Source organism: Dipodomys ordii, unplaced genomic scaffold (assembly GCF_000151885.1).
Source record: "Dipodomys ordii isolate 6190 unplaced genomic scaffold, Dord_2.0 Scaffold31, whole genome shotgun sequence".
Taxonomy (NCBI): domain Eukaryota; kingdom Metazoa; phylum Chordata; class Mammalia; order Rodentia; family Heteromyidae; genus Dipodomys; species Dipodomys ordii.
In genome coordinates this window covers 4,475,973-4,497,874 of record NW_012267247.1, presented here as the reverse complement: position 1 = coordinate 4,497,874, position 21,902 = coordinate 4,475,973, and the positions used below count along the sequence as shown (strand labels likewise).

The 21,902-nt window shown below is 41.5% G+C and overlaps 1 protein-coding gene across 3 annotated transcripts in view; it reads left to right on the top strand.

The window, feature by feature from the left end:
- Phf12 (PHD finger protein 12) overlaps positions 1-21,902 on the top strand; it is a 50,217-nt gene that overhangs the window by 16,308 nt on the left and 12,007 nt on the right. For all 3 annotated transcript variants that reach the window (XR_001175076.1, XM_013016531.1, XM_013016532.1), the window contains exons 3-7: positions 9,664-9,736; positions 12,366-12,759; positions 14,470-14,590; positions 18,790-18,922; positions 21,725-21,889. Coding sequence is in view for 2 of the 3 variants with exons in the window: in XM_013016531.1 (XP_012871985.1) it covers positions 9,664-9,736; positions 12,366-12,759; positions 14,470-14,590; positions 18,790-18,922; positions 21,725-21,889 (886 nt within the window). In the remaining variant the exon portion in view is untranslated. The remainder of the gene's footprint in view (positions 1-9,663; positions 9,737-12,365; positions 12,760-14,469; positions 14,591-18,789; positions 18,923-21,724; positions 21,890-21,902) is intronic.

The following is a 21,902-nucleotide window of genomic DNA, read 5'->3' as shown; positions in this document are numbered from 1 at the left end:
GGGCCTGGGCGCTGTCCCTCAGCTCTTCAGCTCAAGGCTAGCGCTCTACCACTTGAGCCACAGCGCCACTTCCGGCTTTTTTCTTTTTGCTTATGTGGTACTGAGGAATCGAACCCAGGGCCTCGAGCATGCAAGGCAAGCGCTCTACCACTGAGCCACCTTCCCAGCCCCTCAGGTATCCTTTCATACTGAAATGCTTTTTAATTGGCCTTCAGCAGGCTCTGGGTGAGTTCCTTGTTCATGTTGCCCAAGTCAGCTTAAAAGTACTATTCTTGAGCTGGGAAGGTGGCTCGGTGGTTGAGTGCTTGCCTTGCATGCATGAGGCCCTGGGTTCGATTCCTCAGCACCACATAAGCAAAAAGAAAAAAGGCGGAAGTGGTGCTGTGGCTCAAGTGGTAGAGCGCTAGCCTTGAGCTGAAGAGCTGAGGGACAGTGCCCAGGCCCAGAGTTCAAGACCCACGACCGGACCCAAAAAAAAAAAAAAGTACTATTCTTGGCTTGGTACATTTATGATATCTGATGACATTCCAGATGAAAAAAATATATATTATGGGAGACATTGGTCTGTTTTGTTGTTCTGAAGAGTTCCATGAAATAAGTTACAGGAGGTATTAAAGTCAAAGAATCTTTTGGCTGAATTTTAGGTTTTGCTTTTCTTTGATGCTCTTTTCCTAAAAATTAGAGAGCCACAATTAAATGTCTCTTAAGTCTTGAGACATTTTATAGACATTTTATATAGTCATATAGTCTTATTACTTCCTATTTTGTTTATATAAGTAAAACATACTTTAAAAAATCAGATTAGTAACTTACAGATGTTAAGTGCCAAAAATTTTTGGGGACCAGTACATGGTTTACCAATTTTTTTATTATGTTGACACTGATAAAAGAAAAATGCCAGTTATTTTATATGTGGTTTTGTAATAAATAAATGTATTTTAACCAAAGGAAAGTTTTAAAGCATTTTATATGCTTTTTCTCCAGCCTAGTATAGCAATTAGTTATTAAATAGCATGGAAGTATGACCTAAATATGACTTGCTCTGTTTTGTTTCACCAACAATGTCCCATCTATAAATGTCCCATGTATGTTTTCCATTGGTACGTTATACAATTTTATATGATTATCACATTGTCCTGTTGTCAGATTTGACATTGAATAAAATTAATTTTATCATTAAAAAAAGAAATGTTTTGTCAGTCCAGGGAAAGAAAAATGGAGTATGTAATAATAATAGTAATAATAGATCTAGAGCTCAATGCTATTTTTTAATCTATATGTTGTAAAGCAAAAAATAGATCTCTGGAATAAAGACAGGGCAATCTTTGTGTTTCACAATTCCCTCTACCATTCTCTTCTCCCTTTGTTCTCCCTCCCCTCCCACTTCCCCCAGTTCCATATTGAAAAACTGCTTGCACTGGATGGATAATTAACGGTGCTTTAAAACACCAGGTCCCACTGGCAGCCACTAAATCTGAAGTAAATGTTAATGTTGTTCAGCAAGAGAGATGAATAAGGTTAGATTCAGATCAGCCTTACTGGTAAAGGACTTAAAATAGATGCACTTAATTAGAGAGCCTAGAACCATGATAACTACCATCGTGGTGAGATGTAGCCTCATTAGTGAATGAACGAAGCATTCTAAATTAAAATGGGATTCCTTCTGAGTTGGGATCATCTGACTTAGGGCTTTGAATCTTTGACAGAGAAATCTGCCGGTGAGTCATTACAGTGACCAGTACAGTAAGTGTTTGTAGTTTTCTGCATATGACTTCAAAAATAGTCTTAACTAGACACCCATCTAGAGATGGGCCATTTGCTTTTTTTATGGGACTCTAGCTTTGTTAGAGTGATGATGCAGAGCTTGGATTTAGGAAGTTTCAGTTTTAGAAAGTTAATGTCCTTGGCCAGCACTCTAATTGGTTTATGTATAAATATATTGTTGGTATGCCCTCTCCAAATTTACAGAAAGCAACACCAAACTCTGAGAAGCATATCCTTCAATTGTACATACAATCTCTGAAGATCTAGAGCTTCATTATTATGGACTATTTTATACCTAACAGTGTTATTAAGATTAGGTAGTGGTTAAAATAAACAGTGAATTGGAAAGCAATGAACAGTCCCTTTCTGGCCAAGAATTGCCAGTCAAAGCTTTTTAACAAATGGTCTGGAAGGAAAATTAACCACAACAGAGCTCTATTTTCAAAAGTCACTCTCTTTTCTGCCTGCGGAGAGAATGCCTGTCTCTGCACTGCAAACTATGTTATTTCAAAGCCAGAAAATAATGTAAAGGTCTTTGTCTTAGCTGGACATCAGTAGCTCGTGACTATAATAATAGATACTCAGGATACTGAGAATCTCAGTTCAAAGCCAGTTTGGGCAGACACATCCTTGCTTGAGACTATCTCTAACCAGCAAAAATTGAAGTTCTTGTAATAGAGTGCCATCAAGGCAAAACGGTTCTTGTTTTGTTGGCCAAAGAGCTACCTGAGCTGGGTCCTGGTAACTCACAACCGTAATCCTATCTACTCAGTAGACTGAGGTTTTAGGATTGAGGTTCAAAACCAACCCAGACAGGAAAGTTATGAGACGCTTACCTCCAACTAATCACCAAAAAAGCTGGAAGTGAAGCTATGGCTCAAGAGGTAGAGCACTAGCCTTAAGCAAAAAAGCTCAGGAACAGTGCCCAGGCCTTGAGTTCAAGCTCAAGACTGGTACAAAAAGAAAAGAGTTACTAGATTTCTAAGGCAAACAGCTCTTATACAGTGGAGAACTATTCCAGGCTTCCCTTCATAGGGTGGGGACAGTGCTCCAAAGATAGTTAAAGGTTGAAACACTATTGTGCTGTGAATGGATTTAAACATCCACTGCAGGAAAATGCTTCCACTCCTAGAACTTTCCCTTTTTCAGGTCATCATCAGAACGCAGAAATAAGGCCACTTTTGAAAGTTCATCCTGAACCCTTTGAGTTCCTTAACTTAGCTGCTAAAAGCTGAATAACCATTTGCTGAATAACTCTTTAACAGAAAGAGTAGGGGAAAGGTTATGTCACCTTAGATACCAAATGACTTATGTGAGACTGTATATATCGGTTTGTAGTTAATTGTAGTGGTCTCACTGTTGATTTTGTTTTCCACTTTATCTCTAGCTTGTGATCCCTGAAAGCAAAGACCACATCTGAGATCCCAACACCTAAGATCATATTATCTAGCCTAAAATAAGTATCCAAAAAAATGTCTGAGTGGATGAATGATTCTACCTGAGACTATATTCTTGAAGGTTAGATGATCACTTATTTGTTTGTTTTGTATTTATCCTTCAGTGTGGTGCCTAGGACATTAGTTAATAAGCAGTGGGAATCCAATAAATGTTGACTGATCTAGAAGGAAATATTTGAGGAAGGCACACTGTTGATAGACCTCTGTGTTACCTTAAAAGTAAGAGGACTACTAAAGGTTCTTTATACAGTTTGGTTTCAGATTTGAGTTTCAGTTCTGCTACTTACTGGCTCAACGTGGCTTTGGATGAGTCAGTTTCCTCACCTCAGTGATGGAAGTAAGAATTAATTATCTCACAGTGTAGTAAGTGAAGATCAAACAAGAGCATCTGTTAAAACACTGAACTGTAAGACACTACATATAAAATGAAGTTATCACTGTTATTTCTAGGTGTTGGTGATTAGGAAACATATTGATGTCTTTAACAGGCAGCACTGGCTTGTTAAAGAGTTTTTGCAGGGTTTTCACTGCTGAGTAGTTAGAACTCTGATAGAATAAGCTCAGCATTTCCTGACTTTTAACTTTTAAGTGATTTATTCTGTCTTCATTGCTATATGGAGATGAAAGGGAGCTGAGGCAGGAATGTAGCCTAGTGGTAGAGTGCTTGCCTAGCATGCATGAAGCCCTGGGTTCAATTCCTCGGTACCACATAAACAGAAAAATGCAGAAGTAGCACTGTGCCTCAAGTGGTAGGGTGCTAACCCTGAGCCCAGAGAAGCTCAGTGACAGAGCCCAGGCCCTCAGTTCAAGCCCTAGGACAAGCAAAAAATAAAATAAAAATACTTTGCATATGTACTAGTTGGCCATTTAGCTGATGGGAGTGCTATTCTTCAAAGGAGCTTTGTGCTGCTGCTTCTTTTTTCTGTTCTGTTTTGTTTTCTTGTTTTCCTATACTATGAGTTTAAGGGGCTTTGAGATGGATAGCTGAGGTGAGGAATTCCTCAGAGTAAGTGCGTAAGTACCCCGAGGGTGCCAAATCTTTTCCCTCCTGGAATCCTTTTCCTGTCAGCAGTATTTCAGATAGAGAGCAAATAGTTTCTTTGGGAATCATGAGACTCTTACTTCCATATAACTACCAAAAAAAGCCAGAAGTGGAGCTGTGGCTCAAATAGTAGAATGCTAGCCTTCAGCAAAAAGCTCAGAGACAATAAAAGAAAAAGGTGGGCTGGGAAGTTGGCTCAGTGGTAGAGTGCTTTCCTCGTATGCATGAGGCCCTGGGTTCAATTCCTTAGCACCACATAAACAGAAAAAAGCCAGATGTGACGCTGTGGCTCAAGTGGTAGGGTGCTAGCCTTGAGCTGAAGAGCTCAGGGACAGTGTTCAGGCCCAGAGTTCAGGCCCCACGACCAATGAAAAAAAGAGAGAGAGAGGAAAAGAAAAAGGAATTGGATAGAGCTGACAGAAAACATGATGGGTGGGAGCTGGGAAGGTGGCCCAGTGGTAGAGTGCTTGCCTTGAAATGTATGAGGCCCTCAGTTTGATTCCTCAGCACCCATAAGCAGAAAAGGCCGGAAGTTAGGCTGAGGCTCAAGTGGTAGAGCACTAGCCTACAGCTGAAGAGCTGAGAAACAACACCCAGGACCAGAGTTCAGGCCCCACGATCGACCAAAAAAAAAAATCATGATGGGTGGAGTTGGGGAGCTTTTTGATGAGTGGTGCCTATGTTCTAGCCATGATCAATTTCTAGAAAATGTTGTCCTTCCATATCCATTATTAACATAGTACTGCCTTCTTTCATGTATCGCCTTCTCAAAATTGTTGGTTCAGGATGCTTGTTGAGCATTTTAATACAAGTTTTAAGCATTTTAACTGTTAGAAAAAGAGAAACAAGACTTTTTTTACTTAGATGCCTTTTCATTAATTTATAACCTTAAGGTTTTTTTATTGTGAAAATACTGTACAGAGGAGTTACAATTAGATGAGCAAGGTAATGAGTACATTTCTTATCATTATTGCCTCCTCCTTTGTTTCCCCTTACCATCCCTGCCTTCCCATCCCCTCCCCCCAGTTTATGACTTTATTGTTTGTTTTGGTTGGTAGTGGGGCTTGAACTCTGGGCCTAGGCGCTGTCCTTAGCTCTTCAGCTCAAGGCGAGCACTCTACCACTTGAGCCACAGTGCCACTTCTGGTTTTCTCATGGTTAATTGGAGATAAGAGTCTCACAGACTGTCCTGCTTGGGCTGGCTTTGAACCATGATTCTCAGATCTCAGCCCTCCTGAGTAACTAAGATTACAGACATGAGCCACTGGGGCCTGGCAGTTTATGACTTTTAAACATAACCACTAAAATAAGTTTTTGTCCAATTGTATGGTTTTATGTCTTGTTGGAGGATTATACTCACTTCCTAGAAGCCTACGCTTTTGTTAGTTCAGTGATTTAAAGTTTTGTCGAATACCTACTACATGAATAGGTATTATGCAGAGTGAGATACCAAAGATAAATGAAGCATAGAGAAGAGGATTCAGGTGCAGTAAGAGTTTGGCGGGGGGAGGGTTGGTGCTGGGAAAGTGGTTCAGTTGTAGAGTGCTTGCCTAGCATATGTGAGGCCCTGGGTTTGATTCCTTAGCACCACATAAGCAGAAAAAACCAGAAGTGGCACTGTGGCTCAAGTGGTAGCGTGCTAGCCTTGAGCTGAAGAGCTTGAGGGACAGTGCCCAGGCCCAGAGTTCAGGCCCCACAACTGACCAAAAAAAAGTTTGAGCAGCACAGAAGTGCTATGAGTAACAATAGCACTGTCATAGAAAGCCTGGAGAGAATCCTGATATGAGACAACTCAAGAGAGATAAGGAGTTTTCCAAGTGAAAGAGTTGGAGAAGACATGCATGATTGTAGAGTGTGGCACTGGAATGAGTGGAGACACAGAGGTGAGAGATGGTATCATCAGTGATAGGAGTCAGCAGACTGATGGAGCAAAGAGACAGGGTCCTGATTACAAGGCTGACATATGAAGGAGCCTGAAATTTATCTTATAATGGATGGGGGGAAATGCCATTGAAAGATTTTTAAGCAGGAGAGTAATATGATTAGATGGAATTGGGGGGTTGAAACAGTCTTATATAGTGCAAGATGGCCTGAAACTTTCTATCTCCTGCCTTAGGCTACTATACCTTGTTCCAGATTGTATTTTGTTTTGTTGGCTTGGGGTTTGAGCTCAGGGTTTAATGCTTGCTAAGTAGGAACTCTAACACTTAAGTCTTGTTTTAACCCTTTTTGCTTTAGTTATTTTTTAGGTAGGCTCTCACCTGTTCTCCCCTGCCCCCAACCCCAATGGCTGGGGTGGCAGGTGAACACTATTATGCACAGCTTTTGTTGTTGTTGAAATGGGATCTTAACTGAGACCTTCCCATCTCCTCCTCCTGTATGTTAGATAAATCATTCTGCCAACAGTAATAGTGATAAAGGAAGAATAAAGAGTGATATAGTGATTGTTTACTTCTTGGTGAAAGATCTAAGCCCATACTGCCTTGCTTTCATATAATGTAGGATATCCTGGTACAGTGCCAATAGGCAGATGAAAAGAAATGATGAAAAACAGAATCAGAAGTGACAGCCTTCAGGGTTAATTTTAATATGACAGCTGCTGAAGCATAGCAGTCTTTAGGCCTTTGAAAATAACATGTATGCATTTTATCAGTTAGTATGCAACCTGTTACAGAAATTCATTGGAGAAAACCAGGGAAGATTTTACAAGTAACACTCACCTGTGGTCCTCTAGGACTTGGAGACCTGTCCCAACAGACCACTGTATCTCCAGTTTCCTGTTTCCTGGTGAGCATCCTCTGAGATTCCACTAAGGAAACAGAGGAAGGGAAGCAATGAACTGTGAAGATTTGGTGAGCATTTGACATTTATGCTCAGGGGTCTAGGGAAGCATGGCAGAGCAAGAAAAAGGAACATTTGTCAGACCAAGAATAGTTTTAGGTAAATAGTAAAATAGCATATCATTAAATCCTAAGACTTAAAGGCTAGTCCTATTTTAAAATGTGTGTGTGTTCATACACACATGAATTCCTGCACTTTTCCTCTTCTTACTGTTTGAAGTACTGACCCCCCCTTCAAGAGCTTAAGCATAAATATAACCTTACATTACATTATTTGTACATTCTGTACATTATTTGTTTTCAGACTTTGATGCCCAACAGAATCATTTTAAGGGCTTGCTTATTAAGCAAAAATTGTTAAGCCTAAGTTCTAGAGTTTCTGGGTCAGTTGATCTGGCATGGCCTCAGAATTTGCATTTCTATTAAATTCTCAGGTGCTTCTACTACAGCTCAACTGAGGACATTTTGAAAACAAAGTGCCTGTTGTATAGGCAATGTAATTATAACCCTCTGAGGATTTAATAAAGTAATAAAGTCTCATATAGCTCTTGATATAATTTTAATGGAAATCAATGGCCTAGAGGATCTGTAAGGCCCAACCCTACACACCTCTGGTTTTGAGTCAGTCTTTGCTTCCTCAGTAACTACTGTGTACACAACTTATGTATTACAAAGATACAAAGAGGGAAGCAATGCAATAGTGTCTTCTAATAAAAAAAATGACTGTCATGTAAGGCAAAATAAGTGCCAAAGGAAAACTAAACTAAATTCAACAACTGGCACAGGAGAAACTGATCATCTTTTTCTACATAACAAGTTATCCCAAAACTCAGTGTCTTGAAACAAGATAGTAGTTATTATCTGTCACAATTCTCAGGGTTAACTGGGCTCACCTGAGTAGTTTTTTGTTCCACATGTTGGCTAGGACTACAGTTATTTGGAGGCTGGACTAAGCTGGGTATGTCCAAGATGACTGACTCACTCATCACAGTAAGTGGTGCAACTGCTTGGCTTGACAGTTCAGCAGCTGAAGCTGATGATTGGAGCCCCTCAAGTCTCCTCCATATGGCATCTTACAGCATCACAACAGGGCCCTGAGATGGAACATTCCAATCATATAAAGTATAATCTACAGGAAGTGGTGCTGTGGCTCAAGTGGTAGAGCGTTCACCTTCAGCTGAAGAGCTCAGGGACAGCGCCCAGGCCCAGAGTTCAAGCACCATGACTGACAAAAAAAGTATCATCTACTGTTCTCTTAAGGCTTGGGCTTGGAAGTTGCAACATACCACATCTGCTGCATTCTTTTGGTCACAGCAAGTTAAAAGATGAGCCCAATTCAAGAGGAGAATGGACTACCTGTGAATAGGGAATGGAACAGACTTTGCAAACATAAAATATACCACAAGCTGAATGGAGCAAACCTCCATAGCTTTTCTAGAGGAAGGGTATTCCAAAAAAAGAAATAACAAGTCTTTGATTTAACTAGGGAGAAGCCACCTGAAGGAGGCCTAGGAACATGGATGAGGCTTTGTGATAGGACTTCCAACAGTATGGAAGACCTCTTGGTGATTTTATTGGCATGGTATAGAAGAATGTGAGCATGACTGTTAAGCCTCCAAACTTGTGGGATTATATTGTTGTTTTGTGGGTGGTTGTTGTTATTTTGTTGTTGTTGTTGCCTGTTCTGGGGCTTGAACTCAGGATCTGGGCACTGTCCCTGAGCCTTTGGCTCAAGGTTAGCAGTCTACTACTTGAGCCACAGCCCCACTTCCAGCTTTTTTTAAATAACCAGTCCTGTGGCTTGAACCTTGGGTATAAGCTCTGTCCCTGAGCTTCTTTTGCTCAGGCTAATTCTCTACCACTTGGTCACAGCTCCACTATCTGCTTTTTCTGAGTAGTTTATTGGAGATTAGAGTCTCATAGACTTTCTTATCCAGGCTGGTTTCAAACTGCGGTCCTCAGATCTCAGCCTCCTGAGTATGAGGATTACAGGATTACAGGAGTGAGCCACCAGAGCCTGCCTTTTTTTTTTTTTTAAGTAGTTAAGATAGGAGCCTCATAGACTTTCCTGCCCTGGCTAGCTTTGAACTGCAATCCTCAGATCTCAATCTCCTGATTAGCTAGGATTACAGGCATGAGTCATCAACACCTAGTTCCAAACTAATTCCTTATGCCTTTTCCTATAAGCCCAGTTATAGATTTGGCTTCCCTTGCTGAACTGTGAGAATGAATGCTCATTCCTTAGGGGATTATAAATGTTGCTTTTTTAAAAAGTGATTGTTTTATTATCTTCTTCTTTTTTAGGTAGAGTCTTGCTTTGTAACCCAGTCTGGCTTCAAACTCCTGCCTCAGCCTCCCAAGTACTGGGATTACCCACTGCTACCACGCCCTGAGTAGGCATTTTGAAGGATGACAGAACTCTAGCAGTGCTTCAATAGTTTCTAGCAACTAAAATAGGTTAGGGACATGCAGCTTATGCCAGACTTACCTAAACCCCAAACTTTTTCCTGCTGCCTCCAAGGGTTAGTTACTTAGTCTTGCCCTTGTCTTTTCCCCACAGTAACCCTCCACTGAGTGAAGAGATGTTGCCTCCTGGGGAGTGGATGTGTCACCGGTGCACTGTTCGCCGAAAGGTAATAATGCTGCTTTCAGAAGGCTTTGCTCGGGATGCTAGATCTTGAGTGCTGATATTCTAGAGTTAAGATGGCCTGGCCCTGAGGCATTTTATCCCTTCTTGTCTTTTCCAGCCCTGGAATCACCCTACTCTCCCAATGGTGACTGTTTGGAATCCAGTAGGGCCTAAAAATCCAAACATGGGCTACTGAAGAGGGCAGAAGAGGTGTGTTCATTTACCGAGCCATGTTTAGTCACTAGTGACAGGAATAGTCTGATCTTATTGACCTTGTAGTGGCCTGACTGTGGCAGCATTATCCATGGCTCGAAAGAATGATTTTTTTTTTCTCACCCAAAAGCAAATAAGTCACTGGTCTCCAGAGGTTTGACCAGTTGTATTAGTGGATAGGATTTTTAATCCATTTGTACCCCAGCTGGCTAATCTCTTTAGCTCCTTTTCCCTTAGCTTTGATAAATTCAGTACTGGCTGAATTATAAACATGGTTCATTATTTTCTACTCTGAAATTTTTTTTTATTTTTTTTTATACTCTGAAATTTTTTATGGGAAACCAGAACTAAATTCTCTTATCAAAAAAGGAAGTAAGTATGTTTCCACCCAGATTATATTTCCCCCAACTTTCAAATTATAGGCTAAGGAATCAAATTTGTCCATGAATTGTAAAACTATACCTTGCTCTACACAGACACACACACACACACACACACACACACTATGCATACATTAAACACCAGGCAACTTTATTTTGACATCATTGCTGTTTTCCTGGCCCTTGAACATGATGTCACAATGAATGATGACTTCCTTGATTGCAGAAACAGGATGAGGAGATGACTCAGAGATTGTGGTTTAGTGTGTATAACAGAGGCCTTTAAAAAGAAGGTAAACAATTTGGCAGACATTTTTCTGATATGGGTTCTCATTAAAAAGCAACCCAGAGTCAAGTCAGCCACCTAACCACAGCTGTAGTTCAGTTTCTTCTAATGTCCATTAACTAGACTAATCTCTTATCCTGTGCACTAAGTTGCTTTCCTAGGCATCCCCAGTTTGATTAGAGTAGGACCAGACCTGTCATCCAAGAGTTCTTTCAGAAACTTGTCATATAAAGAAGGTAGGCCTAGGGGCTAGGAAGGTGGCTCAGTGGTAGAGAGCTTGCCTTGCATGCATGAGGCCCTGGGTTCGATTCCTCAGCACCACATAAGCAGAAAAAGCCAGAAGTGGCACTGTGGCTCAAATGGTAGCACGCTCGCCTTGAGCTGAAGAGCTGAGGGACTGCAGAGTTCAGGCTCCACAACCAACAAAAAAACAAAAAGGAAGGTGAGCCTAAAAGGATGATGAGCCCCTGAAGGAGGAGAGTTGAAAAAAGGAATTAACGTTATATTAGTATTGGGTCTCCATTTTAGAAAAGAAGAAACCAAGACTGAGAATGAGGAATAACTTTCTCAAAGATTCCAAGGAATTGAAGCAAATTCTATCATTCTCAAGCTCTGTTATTTCTTCGATTTTATAGAAACAGAACTACATGCTAAGAATTACAGTATACATTTTATAACACAGGGTGATTCTGAAATGTTATTCTGACCTGCTTTCACATGGATCTCTTTGCCAACTGGTGCCATATCTGCCTTTTCCATCTCTACCATACCACTCTTCTTTGGCCTCTTGTAACTTATTCAAAATGATACGCCCTCTGGGCCTCATCTACCTCTTATGATTAGGTCCTATGTATAATTTCTAGTGGAAGCTAGGTCTTACCAGCTAAAAGCCATCCTTTCATATGTCAGACATGCTTTATCTCTACCATATATCTATCGGAGCAAGATTTTACTGGTCTCACTTTGTAGATAGAGAAATTTCTGTACCATCAGCCTGAGTCACCCAAAGTCAAAGAAAATATTGGCAGAACTGGGACAAAATCCCACATCTCCGACTGGGACCAGTGTTAAACTTCCCATAATCCCTCTATTTGAATTTGTGGAGTAAAATCTGTTTCCCACTTTTTAAGAAATGTTCCTTTCAGAGTTCTTAGGTAAAATGAAAACACTAGAAACCACAATTCTTAGACACTATGCTTGAAATACAGTTGCCTTCCACAGTAACACTCAACCTCCCTGAAAAAAAGGAGGTCTACTGGCCTATTTCACCTTTCATCTTTGCTTTGGTAAACTTTTTTTTTTATTTAATTTAATTTTATTTGTGAACATACTGTGCAGAGGGGTTACATGCTTTGGTAAACTTTTTTATTCTGAGCAAAAGTCAGGATGCTTCAAGACAATCTCACTTTGTTATTTTCACTGTTTGTTCTGTGTTCCTTTCTTAGCCTTTTGCCTGTACCATGTATCATATGTCATATGATAAGTTAGAGTTAATGATGTAGAATTTGTATAACTGTTTCTAACTTTACGTGTTTTTGGAAATTCCCTACCGTAATAGTTTTCCCAGCTCTAATTAGTCTTACAGGTGTATTAACATTAATAGACCAGTGTCTCAGTTCCTAGGTAGATGATTCTGGGATATGGAAGAGATTTTTGTGATTTTGGTTAGTGATCTATCTAGCAGGACATTGTACACCCATCTCTTTCTGTTTTGTGGTACTTTTCATGATGGGCCCACCTATTCATTTGCACAGAAACGAGAGCAGAAAAAGGAGCTGGGTCATGTTAATGGACTGGTGGACAAATCTGGCAAACGGACTACATCCCCCAGCAGTGACACTGACTTGTTGGACAGATCAGCTAGCAAAACTGAACTCAAGGCCATTGCCCATGCCCGGATCCTGGAAAGGAGAGCCAGCCGGCCTGGCACCCCTACATCCAATGCCAGCACCGAGACCCCCACTTCTGAGCAGAACGACGTTGATGAGGACATCATTGACGTGGATGAGGAGCCAGTAGCAGCAGAGCCGGACTATGTGCAGCCTCAGCTGAGGCGGCCTTTTGAGCTGCTGATTGCTGCCGCCATGGAGCGGAACCCCACACAATTTCAGTTGCCCAATGAACTGACTTGTACCACTGCACTACCAGGTTAGCTACACCATCATCATATCTCCTCTCCCATCCCAGCCTCCCTAGGGGATTATTTTCTAGCAAAAGAGCAGTGTTGCCTGCAGAATAACTTGACTGTAGCCATTGCCTTACCTCCCCATTTCTGGTTTTGACTGTAGAGGTCTTTGAAGGTTTTAACTATTGTAATAGGCACTCAATTTTACTCCATTTTCTGAATCTTGACTGCTCCCCTGCCCCTTCCCATATTATCTCCTTTTTTAAAAATAGACATTACATCCACAGGGTTCAAAAACTTAAAATACAAGCTAGATGTAGTAATGCATGCCTGTTATCCAACTATTGAAGTACAAGGATTGAAAAGTTCAAGGCCAGTGTGGGCTACACAGCAAGCCCATCTCATTTTTAAATTAATAGTATCAGCTGAATACATAGGAATATATAGCTCAGTTGTAGAGTATTTACATGGCATGTGATTCACAAGGCCATGGGTTTCTTTCACTGGAGAAAAAAAGTAAAATACAAAAGGTTACAGCGAAAATTTTCTCTTTTATTCCCATGTCTCCCTTTCATACCTTTTGCAGATAACCATTGGTTGGTTCTTAAAATGGATCCTAGAGTTTTCTGTGCATGTATAAGCAAATACAGAAATATGCTTGTATTGTCCCTTAAATAACATACTAGATATATTGTTCTATACTTTTTTTTAAACTTAACAATATATTCTAGAGATCTTAACATATTATAGAATTTCCTCAGTTTTGTTTTGTTTGGGTTCTATAGTAGTCCATTGTACAGGTGTGCCATCATTAATCTTGCCAGTTTCCTTTTCCTTTTAATTGACATTGAAGTTGTTCCTGGTTTTTTGTTATTGATGTAGTGCTTCAGCAAATAACTCTGTAAATACACCATTGTATATATTTGTAGATGTGTGGGAATATATGTAAGATTAATTCCTAATAGAATTTCTGGGTTAGAGTTCTTATTGGTAGATATTATCAAATTGTCCTTTCTAAAGAAAAAAGAGTCTTGGCTTCTATTTGGTACATAAAAGTTCTTGAGCTTAGTTTTTCTTCCAAGAAAACAAAGTTGGAGCTGGGCACTAGTGGCTAATGCCTGAAATCCTGGCTACACAGAAGGCTGAGAGCTGAGGACTGTGGTTTGAAGCCGGCATGGGCAGTAATGTCATTAATAATACTAGGTAGAGTGTGGTAGAGTATCAGCTGTGAGCAAAAAAAGATGAATGAGAGTTCAAGCTCTGGCACCAGAACAGGAAAAGGAAAGAAAATTGGAAGATACAGTTAAAAGATGCATTTGAAATCAAGGCTTTTCTGATTTTTATTAAAATGTGGTAAAAAGCAGTCTTTTCTTCAGCTACTTCCACAGAATAATTCTTGACCCTTTGACTTGAGCATTTATATTTATTAGATTTCCAGGATTTAACCTAGGTTTCTAATCACTTCATGGTTGTAAAACAATGTTTCTGCTACAAAACAGGTGATTTATGCTCATAGTTATCACTTATGTCAAATGTCTCCTTTTTTTTTTTTCCTCTTTCCTATTCTTTTTTTCTCACTTGCTATCAGCCCTGCAGGCCTCAGAAAGGATCCATCTCTGGGCCATGGCACATGTTTTTGCTAAGATCTGTTCCTTTCACTTATGTTATTTCCATATTCCAGGCAAGAAACTCTGAAGCCAGGGACAGTTCAGCACCACCAATCTCTTTTCTAGGTTCTAGCAAGAGAAGAAGAAAGGAGGAAACCACAGGGAAAAATGTTAAGAAGACACAGCATGAGTTAGATCACAATGGTCTGGTTCCCTTACCGGTCAAAGTCTGCTTCACATGTAACAGGTATTTTCTTCTCTACAAAGGGACTCTTCTACATTAAGCAAATGATACGTTTTCTCTCTTTGGTTACCAGTTCCATGTATTAAATGTGTACAATGCATATTCTGATAGTATGACTACAAAGAGAATAATTAATGGATCCAAAACTTTTGTGTTAATAATTCCTTGAAGAATCACAGTGAGCAAAAAAAGCTGATTAAGAGTTCAAGTCCTGTTGACTATGTTGATAGACTGGAATAAAAAGAATTGGACTTAAACAGAAGCATGAGACCTTAAAGCTAGAAGAATTCTAGCCAGTAGAACATAAGTCCTGAAAAAGGCAAAGTGTTTTTTGATAACTAAAGATGTTCTACAAGTAGTACAAGTGCCTATGATAGCTAGTATACATTGGACTGAGTTCCAAAAACCCCTGGAATACCCTAATTTTATATTCCCTGAGACATTGATTTTCTTCAAATAGGACAGGGATCAGCTGCTTCAATTACAAAAGCTGGACTTGTTGCCTTGAGTTTATTAGGACTGTCTTATGGTCACAGCTGGATAGCAGGGGTAAATGGCTTTTTTTTTGGTGGGGGTACAGTCAGTCAGGGGACTTGAACTCTGGGCCTGGGCACTGTCCCTCAGCTCTTCAGCTCAAGGCTAGCGCTCTACCACTTGAGCCACAGTGCCACTTCTAGCTTTTACTGTGGTGCTGAGAAAGCGAACCCAGGGCCTCATGCAAACGAGGCAAGCACTCTACCACTCAGCCACCTTCTCAGCCTGGTAAATGTCTATATAAAAAATAATAGCTGGGTGCCAGTGGCTCACGCCTGTAATCCTAGCTACTCAAGGAGGCTGAGATCTTAGGATCACAGTTCAAAGCCAGCCTAGGCAGGAAAGCTCGTTAAGACTCTTTATCTCCAATTAACCACCAGAAAACCAGAAGTGGCGCTGTGGCTCAAGTAGAGCACTTGCCTTGAGCTGAAGAGCTGAGGGACAGTGCCCAGGCCCAGAGTTCAAGCTCCACAACCAATGGGGGGGGGGATAATAATAAAGCATTTCTACGTAGGGGACTCACCTGTAAGCTTTGGCTACTCAGTATGCTGAGATTGAGAAAGTTCAAAGCCATCCCAGGCAGGAAAGTCCATGAGATGCTTAGCCCCAGTTAACCACCAAAAAAGCCAGAAGTAGAACTGTGGGTCAAGTGGTAGGTAGAGTGCTAACCTTGAGTAAAAAGGAGCTCAAGGATAGTGCCCAGGCCCTAAATTCAAGCCCCAGAAACAGCACAATTTTTTAAAAATGTATTCCAAAGCCAGATGCCAATGGCTTACACTTATAATCCTAACTGTTCAAGAGGCTAAGATCTGGAGGGCCGTGCACTTTAAAGCCATCCCTTGCAGAAAATCTATGAGATGCCATTTCCAAAATAAAAAGCAAAAAATAGAACTAGGAGGTATGGTTCAAGGGGTAGTACCCCAGCCAAGCAAACAAGCTGAGCAACTATGAGACCCTGAGATCAAACTCTGGTACAAAAAAAGAAGTTCCACCAGGAACCAGTGGCTCATTCCTGAAATTCCTGTAATTCTAACTCTAGCTACTCAGGAGTCAGACAGAGGGAAGATTGTAGTATGAGGCCAACCCAGGTAAAAAGTTAGTAAGACTATCATCTCAACCAATTGCTAGGCATATGCCTGTTGTCACAGCTATGTGCAAGTCTGAGATTGAAAGGATCTTGGTCTTGAGGCCAGCCTAGGGGAACCGCCCCCTACACATATCTTAGCTATGGTGGGAAGTATAAATAAGATTGCCACGCAGACCATCCAGGGCAAAAAGTGAGACCCTGTCTCAAAGATAACCAGAGCTAACTGGGTGCCTGTGGCTCACATCTGTAATCCTACCCAGGAGGCTGAGATCTGCGGATCACGGTTCAAAGCCAGCCTGGGCAAGGAAGTCCCTGAGACTTTTATCTCCAATAAACCACCAGAAAACCGGAAGTGGTATTGTGGCTCAAGTGGTAGAGCACTAGCCTTGAGCTGAACAGCTGAGGGACAGTGCCCAGGCCCAGAGTTCAAGCCCCATGACCGACCAAAAAAAGATAACAAGAGCTAAAAAGACTGGAGGAGTGGCTCAAGTGGCCCATGACCTGCCTAACAAGTATGAAACCCTGAGTTCAAACTTCAGTACCACCAAAAAAAAAAAGTTCCACAGCAAAAAACTTTTAGGAAACTAGAGAATAGTGCATTAAAACTCAGTCATAAGCCATCATCAGTGGCTCAAGCCTATTGTCCTAGCCACTCAAGAGGCTGAGATTTGAACTCCAACTCCAGCCTAGGCAGAAAAATTCCCAAGACTATTATCTCCAGTTAACCAACACAAAGCCAGAAGTAAGGGTAGGATGCCTGCCTTGAGTGAAAAAACTTAAGCAAGAGGGTGAGGGCCTGAGTTCAAGCTTTAGTACTGGCACCCAGAATTTTAAAAAAAAAAAAAAATCAAGACAAACTGTGGTTCTAGTGCATCTGAGGAACCTTAAGAATATTGTATTTATGGGGCTGGGAAGGTGGCTCAGTGGTAGAGTGCTTGCCTTGCATGCATGAGGCCCTGGGTTCAATTCCTCAGCACCACATAAGCAAAAAGAAAAAAAGCCGGAAGTGGTGCTGTAGCTCAAGTGGTAGAGTGCTAGCCTTGAGCTGAAGAGCTGAGGGACAGCGCCCAGGCCCAGACTAAAGGCCTCACAACCGGACCCAAAAAAAAAAAAAAAACAAGAATATTGTGTTTACAAATTATATTTAGAGCCAAGTACCAGAGGCTCACATCTGTAATCTAAGATACGCTGAGGATCCAACCTAGGCAGGAAAGTCTTTTAGACTCTGATCTCCAATTAATCACCAAAAGGCTGGATAGAGAGCTATGGCTCCAGTGGTAGAGTGCTAGTCTTGACTAAAAAGGCTCAGAGAGGGGCTGGAAATGTGGCTTAGTGGTAGAGTACTTTCTAGCATGCAGGAATCCCTGGGATTCCTCAGAACCATATAAACAGAAAAGGCCAAAAGTTGTACTGTGGCTCAAATGGTAGAGTGCTAGACTTGAGCATAAAAAGAAGCTCAGGCACAGTGCCCAGGCCTTGAGTTCAAGCCCCAGGACTGACAGCTCAGAGACAGCACACAGGTACTGAGTTGAATACACACAATTGACATTTTGCTTAAGCCCCTTCCTTACATCAATACATAGCACAATCATTTTCTACATTCCTCACCAGTTTTTAGTTCTGCCAACCAGTCGTGAAAGGTTTCAGGAAGGTTACTAGTGGTTTTTTAATGAGGTAGTTGTTTTCTAGAAAGATCAGAGCAGAGTTGGCTGTCTTCCAGTTAAGTATTATACATTGATCACTCTTGTTCTGACAGCCACTTTAAGCATACTCTAAATGAATGGTCACATCCCCACAAGACACATTCCTCTTAAAAGTGAAAGTAATGGAGAGCTTAATGGTAGCCTTCTAATTTATCTGTCTTACTGATCAGGAATGTAACTAAACCATTGTGGGAAGGGTATGTGGAAGAATATTGTTAAGATTAAGCAGGAGTTACTATTCTTCAGTGCAACCCTCTTGCTATATCTTGCCACAGAAATTACACACACATACCCAGGGTTATATATTTATATGTAGTGGGGAGAGAGCTAAATAAGTGGTAGACTTGTTTAGCAAGCACAGGACTTAAGTTCAAACACCAGCACCACACACACAAAAATTAAGGTTGGGAATATGGCTTAGTGGTAGAGTGCTTGCTTAGCATGCATGAAGCCCTGGGTTCAAATACTCAGTACCACATAAACAGAAAAAGCCAGAAATGGTGCTGTGACTCAAGTGGTAAGTGCTAGGCTAGAGCACAGTCTCAACATCAGAGCCCAGGCCTTGAGCTCATGCCCCAGGTCTGGCCAAAATAAATAAAGTTTTAAAATACAGTTTGTTGCCAGGCACTGGTGGCTCATGCCTGTAATCCTAGCTACTCAGGAGGCTGAGATCTAAGGGTCACAGTTCAAAACTGCCTAATGTCTGTGAGTCTCTTATCTCCAGTTAACCACAAGAGAACCGAAAGTGGATCTATAGCTCAAAAGGGTAGAGTACTATCCTTGAGCAAAAAAATCTCAGGGATAACACTCAGGTCGAGATCAAGCTCTGTGACCAACAAAAAAAATACATAAATATATTTGTTTTGTTTTTTACACAGGAGTTGCCGAGTGGCCCCTCTCATCCAGTGTGACTATTGCCCGCTCCTGTTTCACATGGACTGCCTCGAGCCACCGCTCACTGCCATGCCCCTGGGCAGATGGATGTGTCCAAATCACATTGAACATGTGGTGGTAAGCATAGCAGCATCCTATCAGTCCTTTACAGGCACAGCTGAGGTGTAGATGGACTGATTACAACATTAAAAGCATATGATGGTCTGCTTTATGCCATAGTTCACTCTGATCTCACAGATGCTGGTTTCATGCAGACCATTCTACTCAGTTGTGTTTTGACATGCCTCAGCTATGCATTTTGCCTTTTCCTACAGTATCTTGTTTTGTTTGCACATGCAGATTTAACCCACTAGTGCTTAGTTGTTTGAATTAAACAATTGATGTTACAGCCCTAAAGGGAATCAATCCAGTTTTAAGGAAATAAATGGTTGGCTAGCTGGAATACACATGTCCTAAACAGCCAAGTAAGTTAGGTTCTTCGCATCTATCTATCCTTTTTTTTCTTTTTTTTTTAATCGGTTGTAGGGCTTGAACTCTGGGCCTGGGCGCTGGCCTTCAGCTATTCAGCTCAAGGCTAGCACTCTACCTCTTGAGCAGCAGTGCCACTTCTGGTTTTCTACTGGTTTATTGGAGATAAGAGTCTCACAGATTTGCTGCCTCGGCTGGCTTTGAACCGAGATCCTCAGATCTCAGCCTCCTAAGTATCTATCCTTTTTTTTTTTCTTTTAATCTTGTCAGTACTGGAAATTGAATCAGAGCCTTAGAGTTTCTATGCAAGCACTCTACTCCTTAAGCCACATCCCTATCTCTTTTATTGTTTTTTAGTTCTGGAGATACAGTGTTATGAACTTTGCCCACCTGACCTTAAATTCAAGATCCTCCTGCTTTTGCCTCCCACTTAGCTGGATTACAGACATGCACCACAACACCTGACCTTTCCTTTCTCTGACTTTAATTCTTTATAGCTACCTATAATAGGTATTGAATAAGTAAGTTGTTGAATGAATGAATGAATGAATGAACAAAGAAACTAATATGGCCCAAGCCTTGAAGGAGGAAAACAAGGGAGAGCACAAGACCTTAAGTTCAAACTGCAGTACCAACACACACACAAAATAAAAAAAAAAAAGAGGGCTGGGAAGGTGGCTCAGTGGTAGAGTGCTTGCCTCGCATACATGAGGCCCTGGGTTCGATTCCTCAGCACCACATAAACAGAAAAAGCCGGAAGTGGCGCTGTGGCTCAAGTAGTAGAGCACTAACCTTTAGCTGATGAGTGCAAGGAGAATGCCCAGGCCCAGAATTAGCCCCACGAAAGAAAAAGAGAAAGAAAAAAGGAAGGAAAGAGAAAGAAAAGAAAGAGGAGAAAGATAAAGATAATGGGCCTCTGGCTCAAAGTAGTAGAGCACTAACCTTGAGCAAAAAGGCTCAAGGACAGCACTCAGGTCCTGAGTTCAAGCCCCACAACCAACCATCCCATCCCTCCCGCCCCCACCCCTCAAAAAAATGAGGCTTTTCCCTGTGCTGGTATCTCATGCCTGTAATCCTAGCTACTCAAGGAGGCTGAGATCTGAGGGTCTCAGTTCAAAGCCAACCCATGCAGGAAAGTCTGTCTCTTTTCTCCAATTAACCACCAGAAAACCAGCAGTGGTGCTGTGGTTCAGAGTTTTTTGAAAAAGCACAGGAATAACACCCAGGTCCTGAGTTCAGGCCCTACGACCAACCAAAAAAATAAATATAAGTAAAACTAATAAACTGCCTGAGTAGACCCTTTATTTTGAACCAAAGTGTGGGAGACCAGATAATCAAGAGCATAGTGGCAAAGTTATTTTGTTTTGTTTTTGTCTGTTTGCTTTCTGTAAGCCACTATTCTAAGAGGCCATCAAAGTTCTCCTTCCATGTAAGAAGATCTTAGTTCCTATAATGCCTTAGTACCCTGGAGGCAGTAATCAGGCAGGACACACAGGATTCTGACCCAACTAGACACAGCTCTTATGTAGAACACAGTTTACTGCCTGTGAGAAAGTCTTTTTCTGGGAAGGGAGTCTGGGTCTCTGGAGGACCTCAGTCCGTATCTCTAAAATATGTAAGCTGAAGTAGAAAAGAATTAGGCAGAATTCTGAATGGTACTTAGCAAATTCCCTATTTGATATCTTCTTTATGCCTAACTGAGGGACATGAGTATACCAGGCAGGCACTGGGCCTGTGATCCTCATTATTCAGGAGCCTGAAATCTGAAAATCCTGGTTTGAAGCCAGTCTGGGCAGAAAAATCTCTGAGACTCTTAACTCTAATATACTAATTCTCCACTGGATTAGGTGGGGCTAAGGGGAGAGTACCATCTGTGTTGCTTTGTCCCTTGCTAGAAATGTTGATATTCTGGGCTGGGAAGGGTGGCTCAGTGCTTACCTTGCATGCATGAGGGCCTGGGTTCGATTCCTCAGCACCACATAAGCAAAAAGAAAAAAGCCGGAAGTGGCACTGTGGCTCAAGTGGTAGAGCACTAGCCTTGAGCTGAAGAGCTGAGGGACAGCACCCAGGCCTATAGTTCAGGCCCCACAACCGGACCCCCCCAAAAAAAAATGTTGATATTCTGTCTCACTGAAGAAATCCCCTTACATAGTTTAGAGCTTCTAGTTTTTTTGTTTTGTTTTGTTGCCAGTCCTGGGGCTTGAACTCAGGATCTGGGATTTGTCCCTGAGCCTCTCTATACTCAAGGCTAGCACTTCTACCACTTGAACCACAGTGCCACTTCTGGCTTTTTCCATTTATGTGGTACTGAGGATTTGAACCCAGGGTAGGCAAGCACTCTACCACTAAGCCACATTCCAAGCCCCATTTGGGGCTTTTTTTTTTAACCCTGAGCATGGAGTTAGCCAAAGGGAGCACCTAACTACATGATTGTTTCTGCTTTGTACCTAGCTGAACCAGAAGAATATGACTTTGAGCAATCGGTGCCAGGTGTTTGATCGTTTCCAGGACACAATTTCACAGCATGTCGTCAAAGTGGACTTCCTGAAACGAATCCACAAGAAGCATCCTCCTAACCGTCGTGTGCTCCAGTCGGTCAAAAGAAGAAGCTTGAAGGTAAGTAAGTCAT